The 17,991-nt window shown below is 61.0% G+C and overlaps 1 protein-coding gene across 1 annotated transcript in view; it reads right to left on the reverse strand.

Moving 5' to 3' along the window:
* The window catches only part of CACNA1I (calcium voltage-gated channel subunit alpha1 I), a gene marked incomplete at both ends in the record, with an annotated part of 85,108 nt that overhangs the window by 29,147 nt on the left and 37,970 nt on the right, over positions 1-17,991 (reverse strand). Inside the window, 5 exons of the mRNA XM_079775494.1 lie at positions 4,863-5,284; positions 6,702-7,014; positions 9,884-9,976; positions 10,857-11,172; positions 12,824-12,983. Of these exons, the coding sequence (XP_079631620.1) occupies positions 4,863-5,284; positions 6,702-7,014; positions 9,884-9,976; positions 10,857-11,172; positions 12,824-12,983 (1,304 nt within the window). The remainder of the gene's footprint in view (positions 1-4,862; positions 5,285-6,701; positions 7,015-9,883; positions 9,977-10,856; positions 11,173-12,823; positions 12,984-17,991) is intronic.

Consider the following 17,991-nt stretch of genomic DNA (forward strand, 5'->3'; position numbering starts at 1 on the left):
CTGCAAGCCTTTCTCTGGGAGAGACAGTGAGTGGGAGAGACAGACAGACCAACAGACGAACGTAGACACAGTGAGTGAGACCAGTTGGGGTGTGTGAGAGAGACGGGCAGAGAGAGATGGACAGACAGACAAACAGAGGCATGGGGAGTGAGAGGCAAAGGCAGGGTGTGGAGAGACACACAGAAAAACACAGATCACAACATAATGGACCAGGATCCTGATACAGTGGGAGTCAGCGAGAGAGCAGGCAGGACAGACAGACAGGCCGTGGAGAAGCGGCCGAGATGGCAAAGACCCGCCCAGTGGAGGAAGAGGTGCCAAGGGGAGGAAGAACCAGGTTAAGCCAGAGGCAGGAGGGGAGAGGGCAGGTGCGGAGGGACTGCAAGCTGGAGGGGAGTCCGGAAGCAGGAGAGGGGGCAGGGGCGGGGCCAGCTCATCCCGGCCGCAGAGGCAGATAAAGGACCGGCTGGGCAGGAGCCTAAACTGCCCCCAGGAGCCCTGGGGCCCAGGCCATCCCCATGACAGTAATGGCAGCTGGTATTAGCGCCTCCCACACGCCAGGCGGTGCTAAGCACTTTCCATGAATTATCTCATCTAAGCCTCAAGCGTTACCCTATGGTGCCCCCATTTTACAGACAGGAAACCTGAGGCTCAGAGAGGAGAGGTGACGGCTCAGGGCCACGGCCAGCCAGTAGTGGAATCGGATCTCAAACCCAGGTCTCCCCCCTGGGCCCACACCCTCCCTGGGCCCACACCCCTTCACCTGCCCCACTTTCCTGACTTGAGGGTCCAGCTCAGCACAGACATGTCACTGCCCTGCTTACAAGCCTTCCACGGTTCCCCACCGCCCTAAGTGTAAAGCGTCTCAAAACCCTCCAGGGCGGGCAGCTCCCCACCTCCTGGGCTGTCTGCCGCCCCGTGTGCGCATCCTCCCGAGGACTCTGGGTTCTCTGGTGGAGCCCCTGCCCCTGGTCCCTGCTCCTGCGCCTCTTCGGCCTCGCTGATAGACCCTAGTCACCCTTCAGGCTCCATCTCCAGTATCACTGACTGAGAAGCCTTCCCTGACTGCGGCCCTGTTGGTGCCGCCCTCCCCCAAGCCACCACAGAGCTGGACTGTTGGGCACTAAGCCACCCCATCCTCATCTTCCCAGGGTCACCCCAGACCTGGGTCGGCAGTGACGTGGGGGCTGCTGAAGGGAGAATAAAACCTGCTTTGACCCACCCGCTGAGCTGGAGGCCTCGCATGCAGTCCCCCGGGAGCTGGGGCCAGTGGACACCCCCAAGCTGGGTCACCCCTGCCCGGGAGGCTCCCTGTACGCCTGCCCTGCTGCCCACTCAGCCCCACCCTCTGTTTCCTGTTGTCCAGCTTGCTGACCATCCTCCAACCCCAGGACAGTCTAGCCCAGCTCAGGAGGGGTCCCTGGCCTAGACAGGTGACTGCCGGGGGAGGGAGAAGTGGGTGTCTCCCCATCCCTCCTCCTGTCTCCTTAGTGGAACCTCCAATGCAAGCTCAGAACCCCAGCACCAGCTCTAACAGTTGCTCACCGTCACCTGGGCAAGCCATCCCCCCTCTCTGAGCCTCAGTTTCCCCATCGGCCCAGTGGGGATAAGACGCCCACTCTGCCTACCGCCCAGGGCTGCCGTGAGGGTCACCCGGGGAAGAGATGTGACCAATCCTGACAGCAGGTGACGATGGAGGCTCTGGTGCCCACGCTGACCCCACCCACATGCTTGTCACCCAGCCTCCGTTATGGAGAGTCTGGGCCCACCCTCCTCCCAGGATGGTAGCGGGGAGGGAAGGGTAGACTTCGGCACCATCTGACCGCCTCGTGGGTCACAAGAGCCCCCTGCCTGGCTGACACTCCCTGTCACCTGACCCTCTCCCAGGCCGGTCCCTGAGCGGAGCAGCATCCGTGGCCACAAGGAACCTGGGATGCTCCCTGGTGACCTGGGCAGCAGTGGCCACCTGAAGGCCACGGGTACCTGTGATCGCACCTCTCATTTGAGTGCTGTGACCAGAGCGGCGGCAGCCCCCCACTTCACAGATGGGGCAGGGAAGGAGTGCCCAGGCTCTGCGCCCCCTCACCACCTGCCTCCGTGGCGGCCACACCAAGGTCCCTGCCAGCAGAGTGGGCAGCCGCAGTGTGGCGGCACCCCAAGGATGCCTCCCCTCAAGGTCAGACCCCTGCAGGAGAGGGGCTGTGCTCACCTGCCTTCTCCCCTTCCCTCCCGCCCTGCCTCCCTCAGGCCCTGGGCCACCTCTCTCTGCAGGCGCCACTCAGACAGGGCGGCTCAAAATAAACACAGGGCGGACCGCTTCCCACTGAGCGATGTCTGGGAGCCGGGGAAGAGGGAGCAAAAATACCCCGCGCGGAGCTCTGCCGAACAATGGCTGCCACTCGGAGCTGCTTTAAAAAGAGCATTTTAAGAATGTTCCCTCCCCCTCACTTTTCCTTTCATTCATTTTTGAGGTTCCAGACAGCCGATGGTAAACTCGCCCCAAAAGTGGTGGTGTGAGGCTCCGAGAAAAGATTCAGAAACGATTCCTAGCTCGCGAGCACCTACTATGTGCCGGGCTTCCTAACGCAATTCACCCTCCCAGCCACTCTGTGAGGAGGTTGTGAGGACTCTGCACCACGCAGGCTCCGGGCCTGCCACGTAGTAGGTGCTCAGTTAATGGGAGCTGATCCCCATGAGGGAAAGGGGAGAAACCGAGGCACACCCTATGGGGGGGCAGGTGACTTGCCAGTGAGGACAGCTTCTCCCGGCCTGATGGGGGCCCATGGGGTGCCTTCCGTGCCAGGAAGAAGAGGCTCCACCATATCCGAGGCCAGAAAGCTTGCTCAGGCAGGATATGGCCGAGGCGGAAGTTCGGGCAGGGACCCTGGGCCGGCCTGAGGCTGGAGCCCGACAGGTAGAGGGAGAGATTGAACCCAGAGCACAGAGCGGCCCCAGCTGCTGTGTTGCCCTGGAGGGGACCCCTGAGAAGACAGGGACCATATTATACTGGCAAGGAGGCCCCTGAAGAACAACCCTGACTGTAGCATACGCCAACTTCCACGGTGTAAACACTTCCTCCGTGGCCCATTTCAAGCTACCAGCTGTTTCTAACGATGGCCTTGCAAAATTCCTGCGTGAGAAAATTGCTCTTGCAAGTCGGTTCCAGCAAGCCACTGGTGGGACAGTGCCCAGGCTGGGTGACAGGCCCCCTGGGTGCCGCCCCACTAGCACCAGCACCCAGGGCTCCTGTTCCCTGTGGGGCCTCCCCCAGACATGCTGGCCCCCCGCAGGCCTGAGCCAGGCCAAGGCCACAAGGCTGGACCCCAGGCCAGGGGTCCGACTGCCTTCTCCCCAGCTTTCCCCTGCAGAGCCTTCTCCGGCCTCCCGAGACCTCTCTAATGAAGCCAGATCGGCTGGCAGCCCAGCAGCTCTGCACCGAGTGTCACGGCAGCCCCGGGGGCCGCATTTAAGTAAATGGAACGGGGCCTGCGCTTGGCAAACTAATGAAGAGGGAAATGGGAGTGTGGCCCACCGCAGGGTGCAGCGGGCGGGCGGGGCCTCCGCAGAAGGAGGGCAGCAGGGAAGCCACGGTGGCATCCAAGTTCTAACCCTGCGGGACTGGCAGGGGACCTGGGCCCAGTGACATTCCTCCCTGGGCCCAGCTGTCAAATGCCCTCCCAGGGCGGGGGTCACCTATGGGCTGGGGGTCACTGGGAGCCAGAAATAGATGCTTTTCCAAATGGAGCCCGGGCTGGAGTGGTCATCCGCTGGCACTATGGACCGGGGGCATCTGGGCTACCCCCCCCACCCCTCCATCCTGTGTCCCTACACAGTTTCCTCAAGCCCCCCGTGTCCCTGCCACCTCGTGGGAGCCATCTCCCTTCCAGGCGCTGTCCCCGCTTGGGGACCCCTCCTCTGAACTCCTCTCACCTCTGAACCCCAGCTGTACCCGATGGCCTGGGACACACCCTGTGGCCAAGGAGGGAGACGGGTGAGAGCCCCCACAGGGCAAGCACAGGCCACCCTCAGTGCCGGGGGCTGGGGGGCTGGGTGGTGGGGCACCAGACACAGGAGGACGCCGTCAGCTGCGCGTATGTTGTGGGCAGAGCACGAGGAGCGGTGACTGTCAGGGGACAGGTCTGTGCTTTGTGCCAAGGGCGAGGGGAGCTGCAGAAGGTGTGGGCAGGGGAGAGCCCAGCCTCAGAAACCTCACCCCAGCTGCCCCGGGAGGATGACAGGAGGGCTCACATGGAGAAGCCATGAATGGGAGTCAGATTTGCAGGGACTAATAGGGGGCGTGGCCCTAGCTGGTTTGGCTCAGTGGATAGAGCGTCAGTCTGCAGACTGAAGGGTCCCAGGTTTGAGTCCAGTCAAGGGCACATGCCTAGGTTGTGGGTTCGACCCCCAATAGGGGGTGTGCAGGAGGCAGCCGATCAATGATTCCCTCTCATCATTGATGTTTCTATCTCTCTCCCCCTCTTCCTTCCACTCTGAAATCAATAAAAAAATGTTAAAAAAAAAAACAAAAAAAACAGGGGGTGTGCTGTGAGTGTGTGCCTTGACGTCCCTGCTGAGCTGCTGAAGAGGAGAGGACCCGATCTCCCTTTCTCCCCCCAAGCAGATGAGCCCCAAAACTGCTGCAATCGGGCACTCATTCACCCACTCACACCCTGAGCTCCTGCCTCTGTGCTTGGCTCTGGGCTGGGCACCCAGGCCACATGGCTGAACTGGATCCAGCCCCGGTCAGGAGGGAGACAGACATACGTGGGTGTTCGACACACCCAGCTGCATGGGGCTGTCCTGGGTGGCCCGCCCCCCACCCCCGCAGCGCCCAGCCCGGCCCTGGCACCCGCCCCACTGGCCTGCTCGTGGTGCTCGATGCCCATGCTGACGGTGTTGACCAGGATGGCCATCATGATGCCCCGGTTGAAGTACTTGCTGTCCACGATGCCTCGCAGCTTGGCGCGCATCTCCCGCCACACGTCCCCGCAGAGCCGGGCGGCCCCATCCGCCTGCTCCTCCTCGTCCTCCTTCCCCAGCCCCGAAGAGGCCCCGTCCTCGCTGCTCCGGGCCCCGTCCCCATCGGCCTCGTCCTCTCCCTCGCCGGAGCCCCCCAAGCCCGAGCCCTCCTGGCCCGAGTCGGTACTGCCCAGGCCCGAGGCACGGTGGCCCCCTTTGTGCTGGCAGCGGGGGCAGCCGGTGGGGTCGGAGGCCAGCATGGCAGAGATGGGCTGCATCAGCATGGGGGGCGTCGGGTCCAGGGGGCTGTGTCCCGGGCACAGCTCTGAAAAGCAAACAGAGGGCAGGGTGGGTGCCTGAGGCCACACTCAAGACTATCAGAGGAGGCAGCACTGAGCTCACCAGCCCCCCCCATACCCCCCTACCCCGGGACATAGCTGCGAGTGAGCTCCAGGCTTCTGTGCCCACGGGGTCTGCCTGGAGCGTTCCTGAGGAAATGGTTTCGCCTTCTGGGCTTTGCTGGTCCCTGTGCAAAAGCATAAGCCGGGAGCACCCACCACGTGGGGCTGCGGGTTCTCGATCGGCTAGTTTGCATGATGTGCCTAGAACAGTGCCTGGGGCACACGTACGTGTTAACTGTCCTGCGGCATCACTGCCTGGCCTGTGGCTGTGCGCTGAGCAGACCCTCCCCAGACCCCAGGCCCTCCTGCCACCCTGGCTGCTGGCTTGGGGTTTGGGAAATGGCCGAAGGGCTTCTCAAAGAGGCAGCAGGGGCCGGCGGTGGGTGCCCTCGGAGGAAGCCAGGTGGCCTCGGCGTTCCTCGGCTTCCTGTCCGCACATGGGAGGGAAGGAGACAGGAGCCCTGGGCAGGGGGCAAGCCCTCGGGCCCCAGGCCCTCCCTCCACACAAGCCAAGAGTCAGGCTGGCTCCGGGGAAGGAGGCAGGACAGGCCGCTGGGCCACGGGTGAGGGTCGGAGCTGCCCAGGGAGGGGCTGGGACCTGGGTCGTGTGATCTGTAAAGCATTTCTAAGAGGAGCCGGAGAGGCTCTCTGGGTGGTTGGGTTTCTTCTTCGTGTTTGTCTATATTTTCCTAAAATAAACATGTTTTGCTTGTGTAAGGGAAAGAAAAACATGTAATGCCGACTTTCACTTCCACACTTGCCTCAAATATCTCCCAACGCCCTGGACAAGGGTCTCCCCGGGAGCCGGGCCAGGTGTCAGAAGCCCAGGGGTCAGTCCCCCCTCAGCTGGCGGACAGGGCAAAGCCCTCCTCCTCCCCCCATCTCCCCTGCCCACATGGACTCTGGGCTGGGCTCCCTGACACTGTGTCCCAGGGGAGGGGCGGGCACAGAGGCCCAGGGCAAGAGCACCTCTCTCCAGGAGTCCCCTGGGACCTCCCTCTGCGCAGGTTCCCTGGAGAGGGGGGTGGGCAGCAGCAGGAATCCCCTGGAAGTAAACACCCTGCCCCATGTCACCCAAGAATGCTGGTGCCAGCCTCGCCCAGAACCCAGCTCCTCCTCATCCGAGTGCTGGGCCCGCCCTCGGCCACCTGGAGCCCCCAAGACCACACCTGGACATGTGGTGGCCAGGCCGGTGGCTCCGAGCATGAATTCTCCGCCCGCCTCCTAAGAATCTCAGATGCCCGGAACGTGAGACCCAGTGCACATGGTCTCACCCTCACTTTTCAGGGCGACACTGAGGCCCACGTGGGGCACGGAGGCCAGGGAGGCAGGGCCACTTACTGAAGTGCCTGGGCTCCTTGGCGTGGGGCGCGGGCTTGGCGGGGGCGGGGCCCCCCGGGCCCAGGGCCTGGCGCCGGCTCCGCAGGGCCTGGTAGAAGCCCAGGGCACGGCGCCTGGCCTTGCGCAGGATGTGGCAGACGTACTGGAAGATCTCCTCGTAGCAGTCGCCCGGCTCGGCGTAGCTGGCCACCGTGCTGGAGGACAGGTAGCGCTGCCGCTGCTCCAGCATCAGCCGGTGCTCCCGCTGCTTGGTCTCCGAGAACTGGGTCGCTATGACAACGAGGCACAGGTTGATCATGAAGAAGGAGCCCACCTGTGACCAACGGGAGGAGAGGACAGGGACAGAGGGGACAGAGGGCGGGGAGAGGCAGAAGTGAGGGTGGGCGAGAGGGCGTCAGAGATGGAGACAGACAGGGACCCAGAGATGGAGGCGAGTGAGGAGGCAGGGCAAGAGCAGACAGGGAGACAGGAGGAGGGGCAGATACGGGGCAGAACCGGGAAAGGACAGAGTGGGAGGCAGACAACCAGGGACAGCAGGTGCACAGAGAGCAAGAACAAGGAGAGACACCAAGAAAGAGAAAGACAGAGAGAGAGAGAGAGAGAGAGAGAGAGAGAGAGAGAGAGAGAGAGAGGCTCAGAGAGGATGAGGATGGGGACAGAGGGCACGGGAGACGCAGACGCGGTGACGGGCAGCGGAGCGGGGAGGCAGAGGAAGGGTGGAGGGCCCGGAGAGACGGAGAGGCACAGCACAGGCAGGGACAGAAAAGAGCGCTGAGGCCTTGCTCCAAGAGGGCGTCCGGGCCGCAGGCGGCCGTGGCCCAGGCAGCTCCCCGGGCTCCATTGGGACCTGCTCCAAACCCGCTCCCCTTGGACCCCAGCTCTGGCCTCGCTGCCCTCCCACCCGGGACTCAGCACTGAGGCCCACACCAGCCCTGCCCTCTCTGACCTTGCCTTTGGCCCCAGCTGGGCACCTGGACAAGAGCAGAGCAGCATCCCTGAGGTTTCGCTGGTGTGGCTTTCTCTGGGCTTGGAGGGGTGCCGGGGGGAGCTGCCCAGTTGGTGCTAGGAATCCTTAAATCCCAGCTCCAGGGGCCCCCCCTGCTCTGGTTTCCAGAGGGTGGGCCCCTCCCTGGCATTTACTAAGCCTTTGCGTGGGCTCAGGCCCTTCCAGTGAGGGGGTGGGTGGTGGCTTTTCATCCTCCTCCAGGCCGCCCACCAGGAGTTCCTGCAGGCTGAACCCGTCACTGATTCACCCTTCCCGCCTCTCCCCTACAGCATGGCTGGGGAGCTGGGGTTCTGGGGCCGTGAGGTGAGAGCTTCCAGGCCGAGAGGACTCTGGGAAATTCCCAGGTAAGAACATTCCCCACGCGTTCACATTTCCTGGGGTCCTGCTCTGTACCAGCCTGTGTGAGGAGTTCAGATCCTGCCCTCTGGGAGCTCATACCTGCCAGCCTTCTACCCAGCCTGCCCCTGCAGTTGCTGCCCCTGGACCTCCATTTCCCCATCTGTAAAATGGGAGGCTCAGCAAGACCAGCTTAGAACTTCTGTAATCAGAGGGAGCCCTGGGGATCTGGGTCTGAGGACTCCTCACGGGCACGGAGGGCACCTCGCCTCTCCGGGGTGCCGGCTCCTCTGCGGAGCAAGCAGGCGGCACTGCATGGCCAGGGTTGAGGGGGTAAGTGACCACAAGTCCCTCAGGCTCTCCCTGGGCTGGCACTGCTCCCCACTTCACTGTGAGCTCAGGAGTGAGGGGGCCTGCTCTGGGTCACTCAGTAGTTACCGACCCCAGAATCGGCCCCTAACTCCATCAGGAGGAGCAGCCAGAGCGTCCCTCAGCCCCCCCTGGAATCCGAGGCTTCTCTGGCAATCCCAGTGGGTCACTGCCCCCCGCCCCCCGCAGGAGGGTCTGCCTGCCTCAGGGCCTCTGTGAACGCCCCTGCCCAGAAAGCTGCCCTCTGGCCGTCACACCCCCCCACCCCACCCCCACCCCCGTTTCCTGAGCCTTTAAGGCTCAATGCTGGTGTCACCGCCTCCAGGAGGCCTCCCACTCCCCCACCCTCCTCAGAGCCGGCCTGAAGCCTTCTCGGGTGCCCCACCATCATGGCTCCTTAGATGCTGTCTGCTGTGCCCATCTTCCCCATGGGACCAGGAGCTCCTCCCGGCAGGGCCTGTCTGACCCCCGGCTCAGCCCCAGCTCTCTGCCCAGGGCCGCGTGCAGTGCCGGCCTCCCTGAATGTGCTGGGGAGAGACTGAGCCAACCGGGGGATGAACGGCTCTGAACAGCGCCTGCTCCTGCCTCCTTTTCCCCTGGGGGCCTCCTGTGGTCCAAGGCCCCACCCTCCCCAGGTAGGCACGGAGCACAGCCAACAGCAGGTGTGTCTCGGGTCACCTGTCAGCTTGTCCTGAACCCCCAGGTCAAGGTCCCAGCAGCCCAGGACGGGGTGCTGCCCCAGAGGGTCAGTGTGCCCTCTCCCACCCCAGGAGGTCAGAGGAGCCAGCTCACAGCAGAGGGAGCCGGCGGCCACTCCCCCGGGACTGAATCACCTTGACATTTGGGGACGGTGTGGGGACGGTGGCTGCAGCTGCAGTCAGACACGACACGGTGGATGCGCTTCTCTGGGGAGACTATGGGGGGAGGCAGGTGGGGCTGGCCTGGAAGAGGGGTGAGGCGATGGAGTGCCTCCTCCGTCTCCAGGTCCCCCCACAAGGCAGGGCTGCCTGCGACGGGGGGACCCTCCCAGAGTCTCGGGGAGCTCCGCCAGGTCACGGCAGGCTCGGTCCCCTCACCAGAGCCTGCCTGGGAAGCAGCCCGGGACAAGAGGGATAAGCTGGAGCCGGAGAGCTTCCACCCTGGGCTGCACCGGCTCAGGTCAATGGAAAGCATGTGTTCCCAGGGACGACGAGGCAGAGAACAGGAGCGGGAGCAGGGGGTGGACTCGGTGCCAGAGTGAGAAATGAAGACAATCGGAGGTGATGGATGCTTCCAGTGCCGCCCCTGACAGCTCCCTTCAATCACCCGCTGCTGAGCTGCATTTAAAAAATGGCTCCCCCTCCCCCGTTCTCTCCCACCCAGTCTTCCTGGCTCGGAGGAGCCCCCCGGGGACTCCCAAAGACCCCCAGCCTGGCCCCTGGTCTGTGGGTCCTTGAGCTTGCCCGGAGCGCCCCGGCTCTCTGACACTTACTATGATAAGCAGGATAAAATAGATGAAGTTGTAGAAGGAGTGGGCATCCATCACGTAGTACATGATCTCCACCCAGCCTTCCAGAGTGATCACCTGCAGCCAGGACAGAGCAGAGGGGAGAGCGAGCCTGAGCCAGGCTGATTCTCAGGAAGGGCAGGCAGCAGAGGCAGCGCCCCGGACAGAGTCCCCACTGTGTGCCAGGATGCTTGACACACATTACCTCTCATCCAGGGCCGCCATCGTCATCCTCATTATACAGGTGAGAAACTGAGGTTCAGAGAGGTTAGGGCACTTGCTCAAGATCACACAGCCAAGGAGTAGAACAGAGACTGGGTCCGATCCCTGTCGCTCCAGAGCCCACCCCCTTTCCAGTCTACCACACCCTGGAAGCAGGTGCCCCTGGGCAGCCCGCCCGCCCTCTCCAGCTGGAGGGTCCCAGGATGCAGCGCTGGGCTGTGGTCACATCACACCCGGAAGCTCTGAATTCTGGGGTCCTGCCGCTCCCCTGAGCAAAGTAAGCAGAGCAGCCCCTCACCTCAGTAAGGCCCGCCTCCTCCTCAGGGGCTTCACGCCACCACTCCTGCTCCTGCCCCTTCTTCCTTCTGAGGACGGCAGGGAGGTGACCTTACTGAGCACTCCCCGCACATGGGGCTGACCACTCTGCTCACATCACCCGGCCCATTTTTCTCAGCCACTCAAGGTGGGGAGCTGTTACCCATTTTAGAGATGTGAAAACTGAGGCACAGAGACATCAAGCAATATACCCAAGGTCCCACCGCCCTTTCTTTGAACCTCAGTTGCTGTCTATAATGTGGGCATGACCGTGCCTATTGTGCCAGCAAGCCAGGCAGATTTCAATGAAACGAGTGGCTAATGCCTAGCACAGAGCCCTGGCTGCCAGGTGAAGCCGCTCAGTCCACCCACCCCACCCATCCCCAGCCCCCAGGCCCCAGCATCGGGGCTGGTGTCTCACCTGGAAGATGACGATCCAGGCATAGCCGATGTTGTCAAAGTTGATGGCCCCCTTGTGGGGGTTGGCGCTGCCCGTGCGGCACACGTTGTAGTAGCGGTTCCAGTTGACACAGAGCCCGCTGGCGTTGAGGTCCTGGCGCCCCGCCCCGAAGTCGTAGACATCGTCCTTGGACAGGCAGCACTCGCGGCCCTGCTCCCTGAGCGGAGGGATCTCGTGGCACCCCATGATGCCGTTGTCCCCCGAGAGGGAGCAGATGAAGGGCATCTCGTCGTCCTCCTCCGGCTGGTAGTAGGGGGGCAGGGCCACATCCCCTTGTCTGTCCACAGGTGATGGTGGGCAAAAGAGGAGAAGGGGAGGGGTCACTGCTATTTCCTCAGGCCTTTGCACATGCTGTTCCCTCTGCCTGGGAAACCTTTCCCCACCTGTGCCATGGCCACAAAACACCCCCTTCCCCCCAACCACTGTGGTCAGTTCCAGGGTCACCCACCCCCCAGGAGGCTTCCCTGAGGGAGCCTTCCCAGGATCAAGCAGGACTGATCCTGGGCCCCCTGTGGCCAGACTGTACCCTGCACACGCCTCCATCGTTGCTCCTGGGACACATGCACTCAACTCCCCTGGGAGGCTGGGCTCTTTTAGGACAAAGACTGGGTCTCAGTATCTCTAGTCCCCACACTATTTGCTCAGCACAGAGTAGGTGCTCAATAAACAGATGCTGAGATTTACTGACCCACCCTTCCCATTTATGGGCCTTGGACTGGCCACTTCCCCTCCCTGGATTTCCATGTCCTTATCTGTAAAACAGAGATAACACCCCTGCCCTGCCTCCTGCTGGGTTCATCTGTGGTTCATCAGAATTCCAATCAAAATCTCAACAGGATTTTGTCTGTGGAACCTGGCCAGATAGTTCTAGGATTTAACTGGATGAGAACAGTCAGAACAATTTTTTAAAACAAAAAATGTGAGTGGAGTGCAGCCCTGCAAGACAGCAATATACAAACTATGCATGCAGTGATATTGTAACCAGAACAGAAAGAACCATGGAACTTCACAGGGCACAGGGGAAAGCCCATGTTTAAAAGACAACTTAGTATGTTACAGAGATGCCTTTTCAGATCCATGGGAAATGGAAGGACAAAACAATAAATGGTGTTGGGACAATTGCTATCCATTTGGAAATTAATAAAGATAGATCCCTACCTCACACCATAAACACAATAAAGCAAGCTGGAGGAAAAAAAAAATGTTACTAAGAAAATCCTGCCCTGGCTGGTGTGGCTCCGTTGGTTGGAGTGTCACCTCGTTTACCACAGGTACATGGGCTTGATTCCCAGCCAGGGCACATACCCCAGCAGTTGTGGGCTCGATCCCAGGTCGGGGCCTATGCGGGAGGCAACCGATCAATGTTTCTCTCACACATTGACGTTTCTCTCTCTCTCCCTCTCCCTTCCTCTCTCTCTAAAATAAATTTGAAAATTTCTTTTTCAAATAAAAGAAAATCTTAAGCTTCATCTGCAAGATTTTTCAAATTGTCACAAATCTCCAAAGAATTTCCAATCTATTTCTCAAAAACCCCCTGTGTGTAAGTGGGCCCGTGCAGTTCAAACACGTGCTGTTCAAGGGTCACCTACAGTTTGCTGCTTCCCCTCTGTTGGCCCTGATGCCCAGTGACCAAGTGAAAACTGTGTATGGAGTAAGTCACCAGGAGCTGAATGAGCTTCTCGGGCCTAGTTTAGACGGGACTTGGTGATACCAGCTTTGAGAGCTCAGAGGCCTTCGCTGCTCATTTTGGCCATTCAGAGGAAGCCCACCACCAACTCACCTTGGCACATCCGTGGACCTCTCTGCACCCCTGGGAATGAGGATTGGGAACGGGTGCTCAGTGGGGAGACCTTCCTGGCCCTGAAACACTCAGCACGGCGGGCGCCCCGGTAAAGCTGCCGGGAGCCCCGGGGCGGGCCCTCACTCACATGGTGAAGTTCTCCTCCAGGAAGCAGCGGTTGCGCAGCAGGCCCGCCCAGAGCTGCACGCCGATGATGCCGAAGATGAAGAAGACGAAGAAGCAGAGCAGCAGCACGTTCCCCAGCATGGGCAGCGTGTCCAGCAGCAGGTTCACCAGGATGCGCATGCCTGCAGGGGAGGGCGGAGGGCGGTCAGACAGGGAGCGGGGGCGGGGGGGGGGGGCGGGGGGGGCCGAGGAGGAGCCGGGAGAGCAGGGTGCGAGGAACAGACCGAGGGGCAGTGGGAGGAGGGGTGGAGCCACACGGCCCAGACCTTCTCCTTGGTATCTGCCCCTCCGCCCGGGGGCCGTGGAAACGGCTCTGGGCCCCACCGCACGTCCTCTAGATTGTGGGTGAACAAGTAGGCATTTATGGAGCGCCTTCTATGTGCCAAGCACTCTTCTGGGTAGTGCACAAATATGGCCTCCTTCAGGCTTCACGGCAACCCTGGGAGGTTGGTAATTTACCCCTATTTTATAGAAGAGGCACCTAGAGATTCCAAGCCTAGCACTCCTTCCGGTACCCAGGGCCTGGGACCAGGGCTGGCTCATCTCACTATGCCCAGGACCCTCCCAGGACGGGCACAGCAGGTGCCCAATGAGTGTGGCCTGAATGCCCTTCATCTCCAGGGCAGTCAGCGGTCCCCTGCGCAGGCCAGGACACACCAGGACCAGCCAGAACCACCCTGCTGGCCCAGCCCACTGCATGATGGGACCAGGCAGAACCACCTCCAGAAGAGACATGGCCAGCGAGGGACTCAGATCGGGCCTGATGTCCTGAGAAATAGCTGCAACGAGCCAGCCAAGCCAGCAGCAAAAGGAGGAGAAAACGGGGAAATGGGAATGGAGACAGGAGTCCCCAGGGAGGGCGACCAGGTGACCTGAGGCGGGTGTCAGGCAGGCGTGGGGGAGGCAGTCAGTCACATCCTGGAGGGGCTGACGTCCTGAAACCCAAGAGGTGGGAGAGAAAGCCTGTGATTTAGAGAGAGCCTGGTTCAAATCCTGCCCTGCTGGGCTGTGGGGCCTTGAACCAATCCCGTTCCCTCAAGGAGGATAAGGACTCTCAGCAAAGGGGCCCAAGAAGACAGCCACCACCCTGCAAAGGTCTCCTGCTCAAGGGCCCCACCCAACTTTCAGCAAACCCTGGGGCTCCCACACCCGCGCCCCCCCCCCCCCAGTGAAAATGGAGAACACAGCAGCTTCCAGCCCCACCCCACACACTTACTTCTCACATCTGTCTCCCCATTCTTCCCTTCTGCCCCCTCCTTCCTGGGCTGACCCATCCATACCCTCCATGCCTTTTCTCTCTCCACAGGCTCATCTCCCCCACCCGCAGACACCCCCTACCTGTGAAACTGACCTGCTCTCCCTAGAGAGATCACATGGCCTGGGCCTGGCCAATCAGCATCTTCTGTTCCCCCACCCCAGGGGTTGGTCCAGGATGGGCATGTGACCCCAGCCAGAACCAATGAGAGTCAGCCCTGAGCCTTCTGCTGGAACTCCAGGGGGAAATGCTCTCTTTCTGCAGAGGAGGAGTGGGGCCTTGAACTGCCAAGGCCATCTAGCCTCCCGAGGGCAGTGCCCGCCGGGGTGGAAGCCAGCCCAAGGAGAACAGAGCCCGTGGCAGAGAGGGGGCGGTTCCTGACAACAGCCACTCTCTAGACCACAAATCTGGACCTGTCACCACCAGGCATGGAAATCCCAGGCCCCCATCACCCATGGAAGCTGTGGGGGAGGTCCCTGGAGGGTGGCTCATGGATCTTATGAAATCGCTGTAAAAGGTGAAGGTACGATGCCAGGAATTTTTCCGGGAGAAGGTTCACACACAAGTGTCTGTGGCCTCAAAGAGAGTCAGAAGTGGATCCTGTGAGATCCAAAACTGCCTACCTCTCTAGATTCATCTCTCTCTCTCTCTCTCTCTCTCTCTCTCTCTCTCTCTCTCTCTCCCTCTCTCTCACCAATCTGCACCCTATGCAATACCAAATTATTTGAAGTTCCCTAAACATACCATGGGATTTCACACCTCCATGCTTTCACTCATGTTTTCTCTCTCTTTCTTCCGTCTCTCCTTTGCCTGGAAAGCCCCTGTTTGGCCACCACGGCCCAGCTGAAGCTCTCCTTTCTCTCTGAGAAGCCTTCCCACAGCATTTCCCATTCCATCCCAAGTCGAGTTCCCCCCTCTCCCTCCTGCTCGGGGCAGCCCCAGCACCTCTGACCTGGCCGGGGCTGCCACGTACAGTGTGCAGGGTACATACCGCCCAGCCAGGAAGTCCCAGCAACACCCGGCCTTCTTTTAGCCCTAGGGACCTTCCCAGCCCTCCCACCGGGCTGTCAGCTCCTGGGGGCAGGGCTGTGTCTGAGTCACCTCGGTGCTCCCAGAACCCAGCAGGTCCAGGCCCAGAACAGAGGCTCAGCCAACATCTGTGGAATGACTGCTTGTGAATGCGTGAAGTGGAAGTCACGGGGAGAGTGGGAGATTGGAGAGGAAAGGAGGGAGAGAGGGTGATAAGGAGAACAGTGGCCCCGCCCGGAGGTTTATGTATTCCAGGGGTGATGCTGAGGTGGTTATTAACAACGGTAATTACTTGGGATTTGCATCATGAGCTCTACGTGGAGTGGTTTCCAATCAATAATTAACACCTAGCCCCATGCTCCCTCCCCACAAAATTCCGTCAGCCTCCTCTCGGGAAAGGCAGTGGGGGCTCAAATACCCCAACTCCCTGCATCCACCCCCGCAAAGGGCAGCCCGGGGGTGCTGGGAGGAGGGAAGCATCAAAATAGAACAAGCGCCCTACAACCCATCTGAATGTCACGTGAGCCATCACAGGCTTCCTGGTGTCCCGCCATTCATTCATCCAGCAAACACCAATATCGCTGCGTGCCAGGTGCCGCGCTGGCCACATGCGGGTCCAAGGATGAACAAGTCCCATGTCACCCCTCAGAACTTGCCGTCTAGCAGCAGGGGGACAGGGGACCACAGTGTTGGGGGGGAAGGACCATGCCCAGCTCTGGGCGCATTCCAGGAGGGGCAGACATGCGCTGGGCCCTCCACCTGGCGGGAGCTTGTGGCAAAGGCACAGAGGTGTGACCGTTCAGAGCACACAGGTTGTGCCTGGGGGGTCTCAGGAGCATGGGGCTCTGCGCCAGGTGACTGGTGGGGGAGGCCAGTCGGCAGATTCCTAAGCAGGCCGAGCTCCGGATGGGCTCTGGGGTTAAACAAGGGGCAAGCCCGGAGGCCAGGACGAGGACGAGGCCGGAGGCGAGCGCAGAGGGCCGGGCAGCGGCTGCGAGAAGGGGCCGGATCAGCAAAGCCTCTGGGAAGCAGCTCAGGACAATCCCTGCCTGGCCGCTCCCCCGGGCCCGGCCTTTTTGCTCAATTAATTACATTTCCCTTGTTCTCCAGGATATTAAAATTCTGAAAGGCTCCTGAAAACCTGCCCGGCTGACTTCCCTGAATGGCAACCGGATCCCTCCTCTCTCCCTCCTCCCTCGACTGAGCCGGGCCCCAGCTCACTGTCCTCCCTGGGGCCCAGGGAGTCCCAGGGCCATGGAGCCAAGGCATAATTAGCTAATTAGGGACCAAGAACGAATCCATCATTTCCGTGTGAGGGACAGCAAGCCATGGAATTAGGAACTCCAGGAGGACCCGTGAGACGCTGGCTAATCCTCCTTTATGCCCACAGTCAAGGAATTAGCCCAGGCACTGGGCACAGGAGATGGAGGCAGAGAGAGGAGAAACAAAAGACAGAGACAGAGAAACATGGAGACAGAACAGAGATAGAGAAAAAGAGACACAGAGACAGAAACACAGAGGCTGCCTTCAAGACCTGCCACCATCTGCTTCAGACCACTCATCTCCCTCCACATCGTCCCCTAGCCAAGTCCTCCTCCTCCAGGCAGTCTTCTGTGATTCCCACCCCCAGTTAGCCATGAAGCCCTCCTGGAGCTTACTTGTTTCTGCTCTCCTAGTGACTTTTCTGGCCTTTAGCCTAGCGTGGGAGCCAGGTGGGCCTTGATGGGGGGCAGTCTGCAGGCAACCCCATGAGTGTGGTTGAGGGCTCTGCCTCCTCCAGCCAAGAAGGGAGAGAGCATGGAGTGTCATATGGGTGGCACCAGGGCAGAGACTGTCTCTGGATGGCACTTATTTTACTTTTAAATACTTTTTATTGATTTCAGAGAGGAAGGGAGAGGGAGAAAGGAATAGAAACATCAGTGGTGAGAAAGAATCATTGATCAGCTACCTCCTGCATGCCTCACGCTGGGGATCGAGCCCGCAACCTGGGCATGTGCCCTGACCGGGAATTGAACCGTGACCTCCTCGTTCCTAGGTTGACACTCAACCGCTGAGCCACACCAGCCGGGCTGGATGGCATTTAAAGTCAGGAGCTAGGAGGATTCGGATGACAGATGGGCAAACTGCCAGAGCCACTCAACCACTTCACCCCTTTCCACCCGGGACCCCTAGACAGGCCCCTCTGTTCTAAGCGAAGCTGGGCAGCCGCCAGGCAGGGGGACCCCTTGGTGGCAGACGGGGACCTGGGAGGAGGTGGCGGGTGTGCTTCCTGGCTGGCACCGCCCCCGGAGGTCCCGGTGCTCTCCGCAGATCGGCACGGCCCCTCTGCCAGGCCCACGCAGCAGAAACAGCTGGACTCGCAACCGCCTCTGCCGGGGGCACAGCCCGCAACCAAGAGGGGGGCAGTCAGGCCGAGGGCAAGGCAGCCAAGGCTACAGCCTGGCCACGGGGCTCCCCTCTCCCTCTCTGGTGTAGCCAGGTGAGTGGAGGGTGCTGAGTGACCAGGAAAGGCCGCATGCTGCTCCTGCCGCTGCCAACGCCAACCAATGGTGGGTGCCCAGGAGGTCAGGCCAGGCAGCATACAACCCAGCCTGAGGACACAGCTGCTGTCCCGGCCCAGCTGGGGGCGACGATGAGCTGATGGGGGGCCTCAGAGCCCACACTTCACCCTTGCACCCTCATCCCAGGAGAGGCCTTGGGTTCCTCCCCAAGGTCATCACGCTCAGGCCCTAGGGTGTGGGTCTGGCCCCTGTCCCTCTGAAGGTCCCCACAGCCACTGTGGCACAAGATCTACTCATTCTTCAAACGCCCTACCCCACCCACAGTACGTGGGCCCTCCCCCTGCG

The sequence above is a fragment of the Cnephaeus nilssonii genome (assembly GCF_951640355.1).
Source record: "Cnephaeus nilssonii genome assembly, chromosome: 6".
NCBI classification, from domain to species: domain Eukaryota; kingdom Metazoa; phylum Chordata; class Mammalia; order Chiroptera; family Vespertilionidae; genus Cnephaeus; species Cnephaeus nilssonii.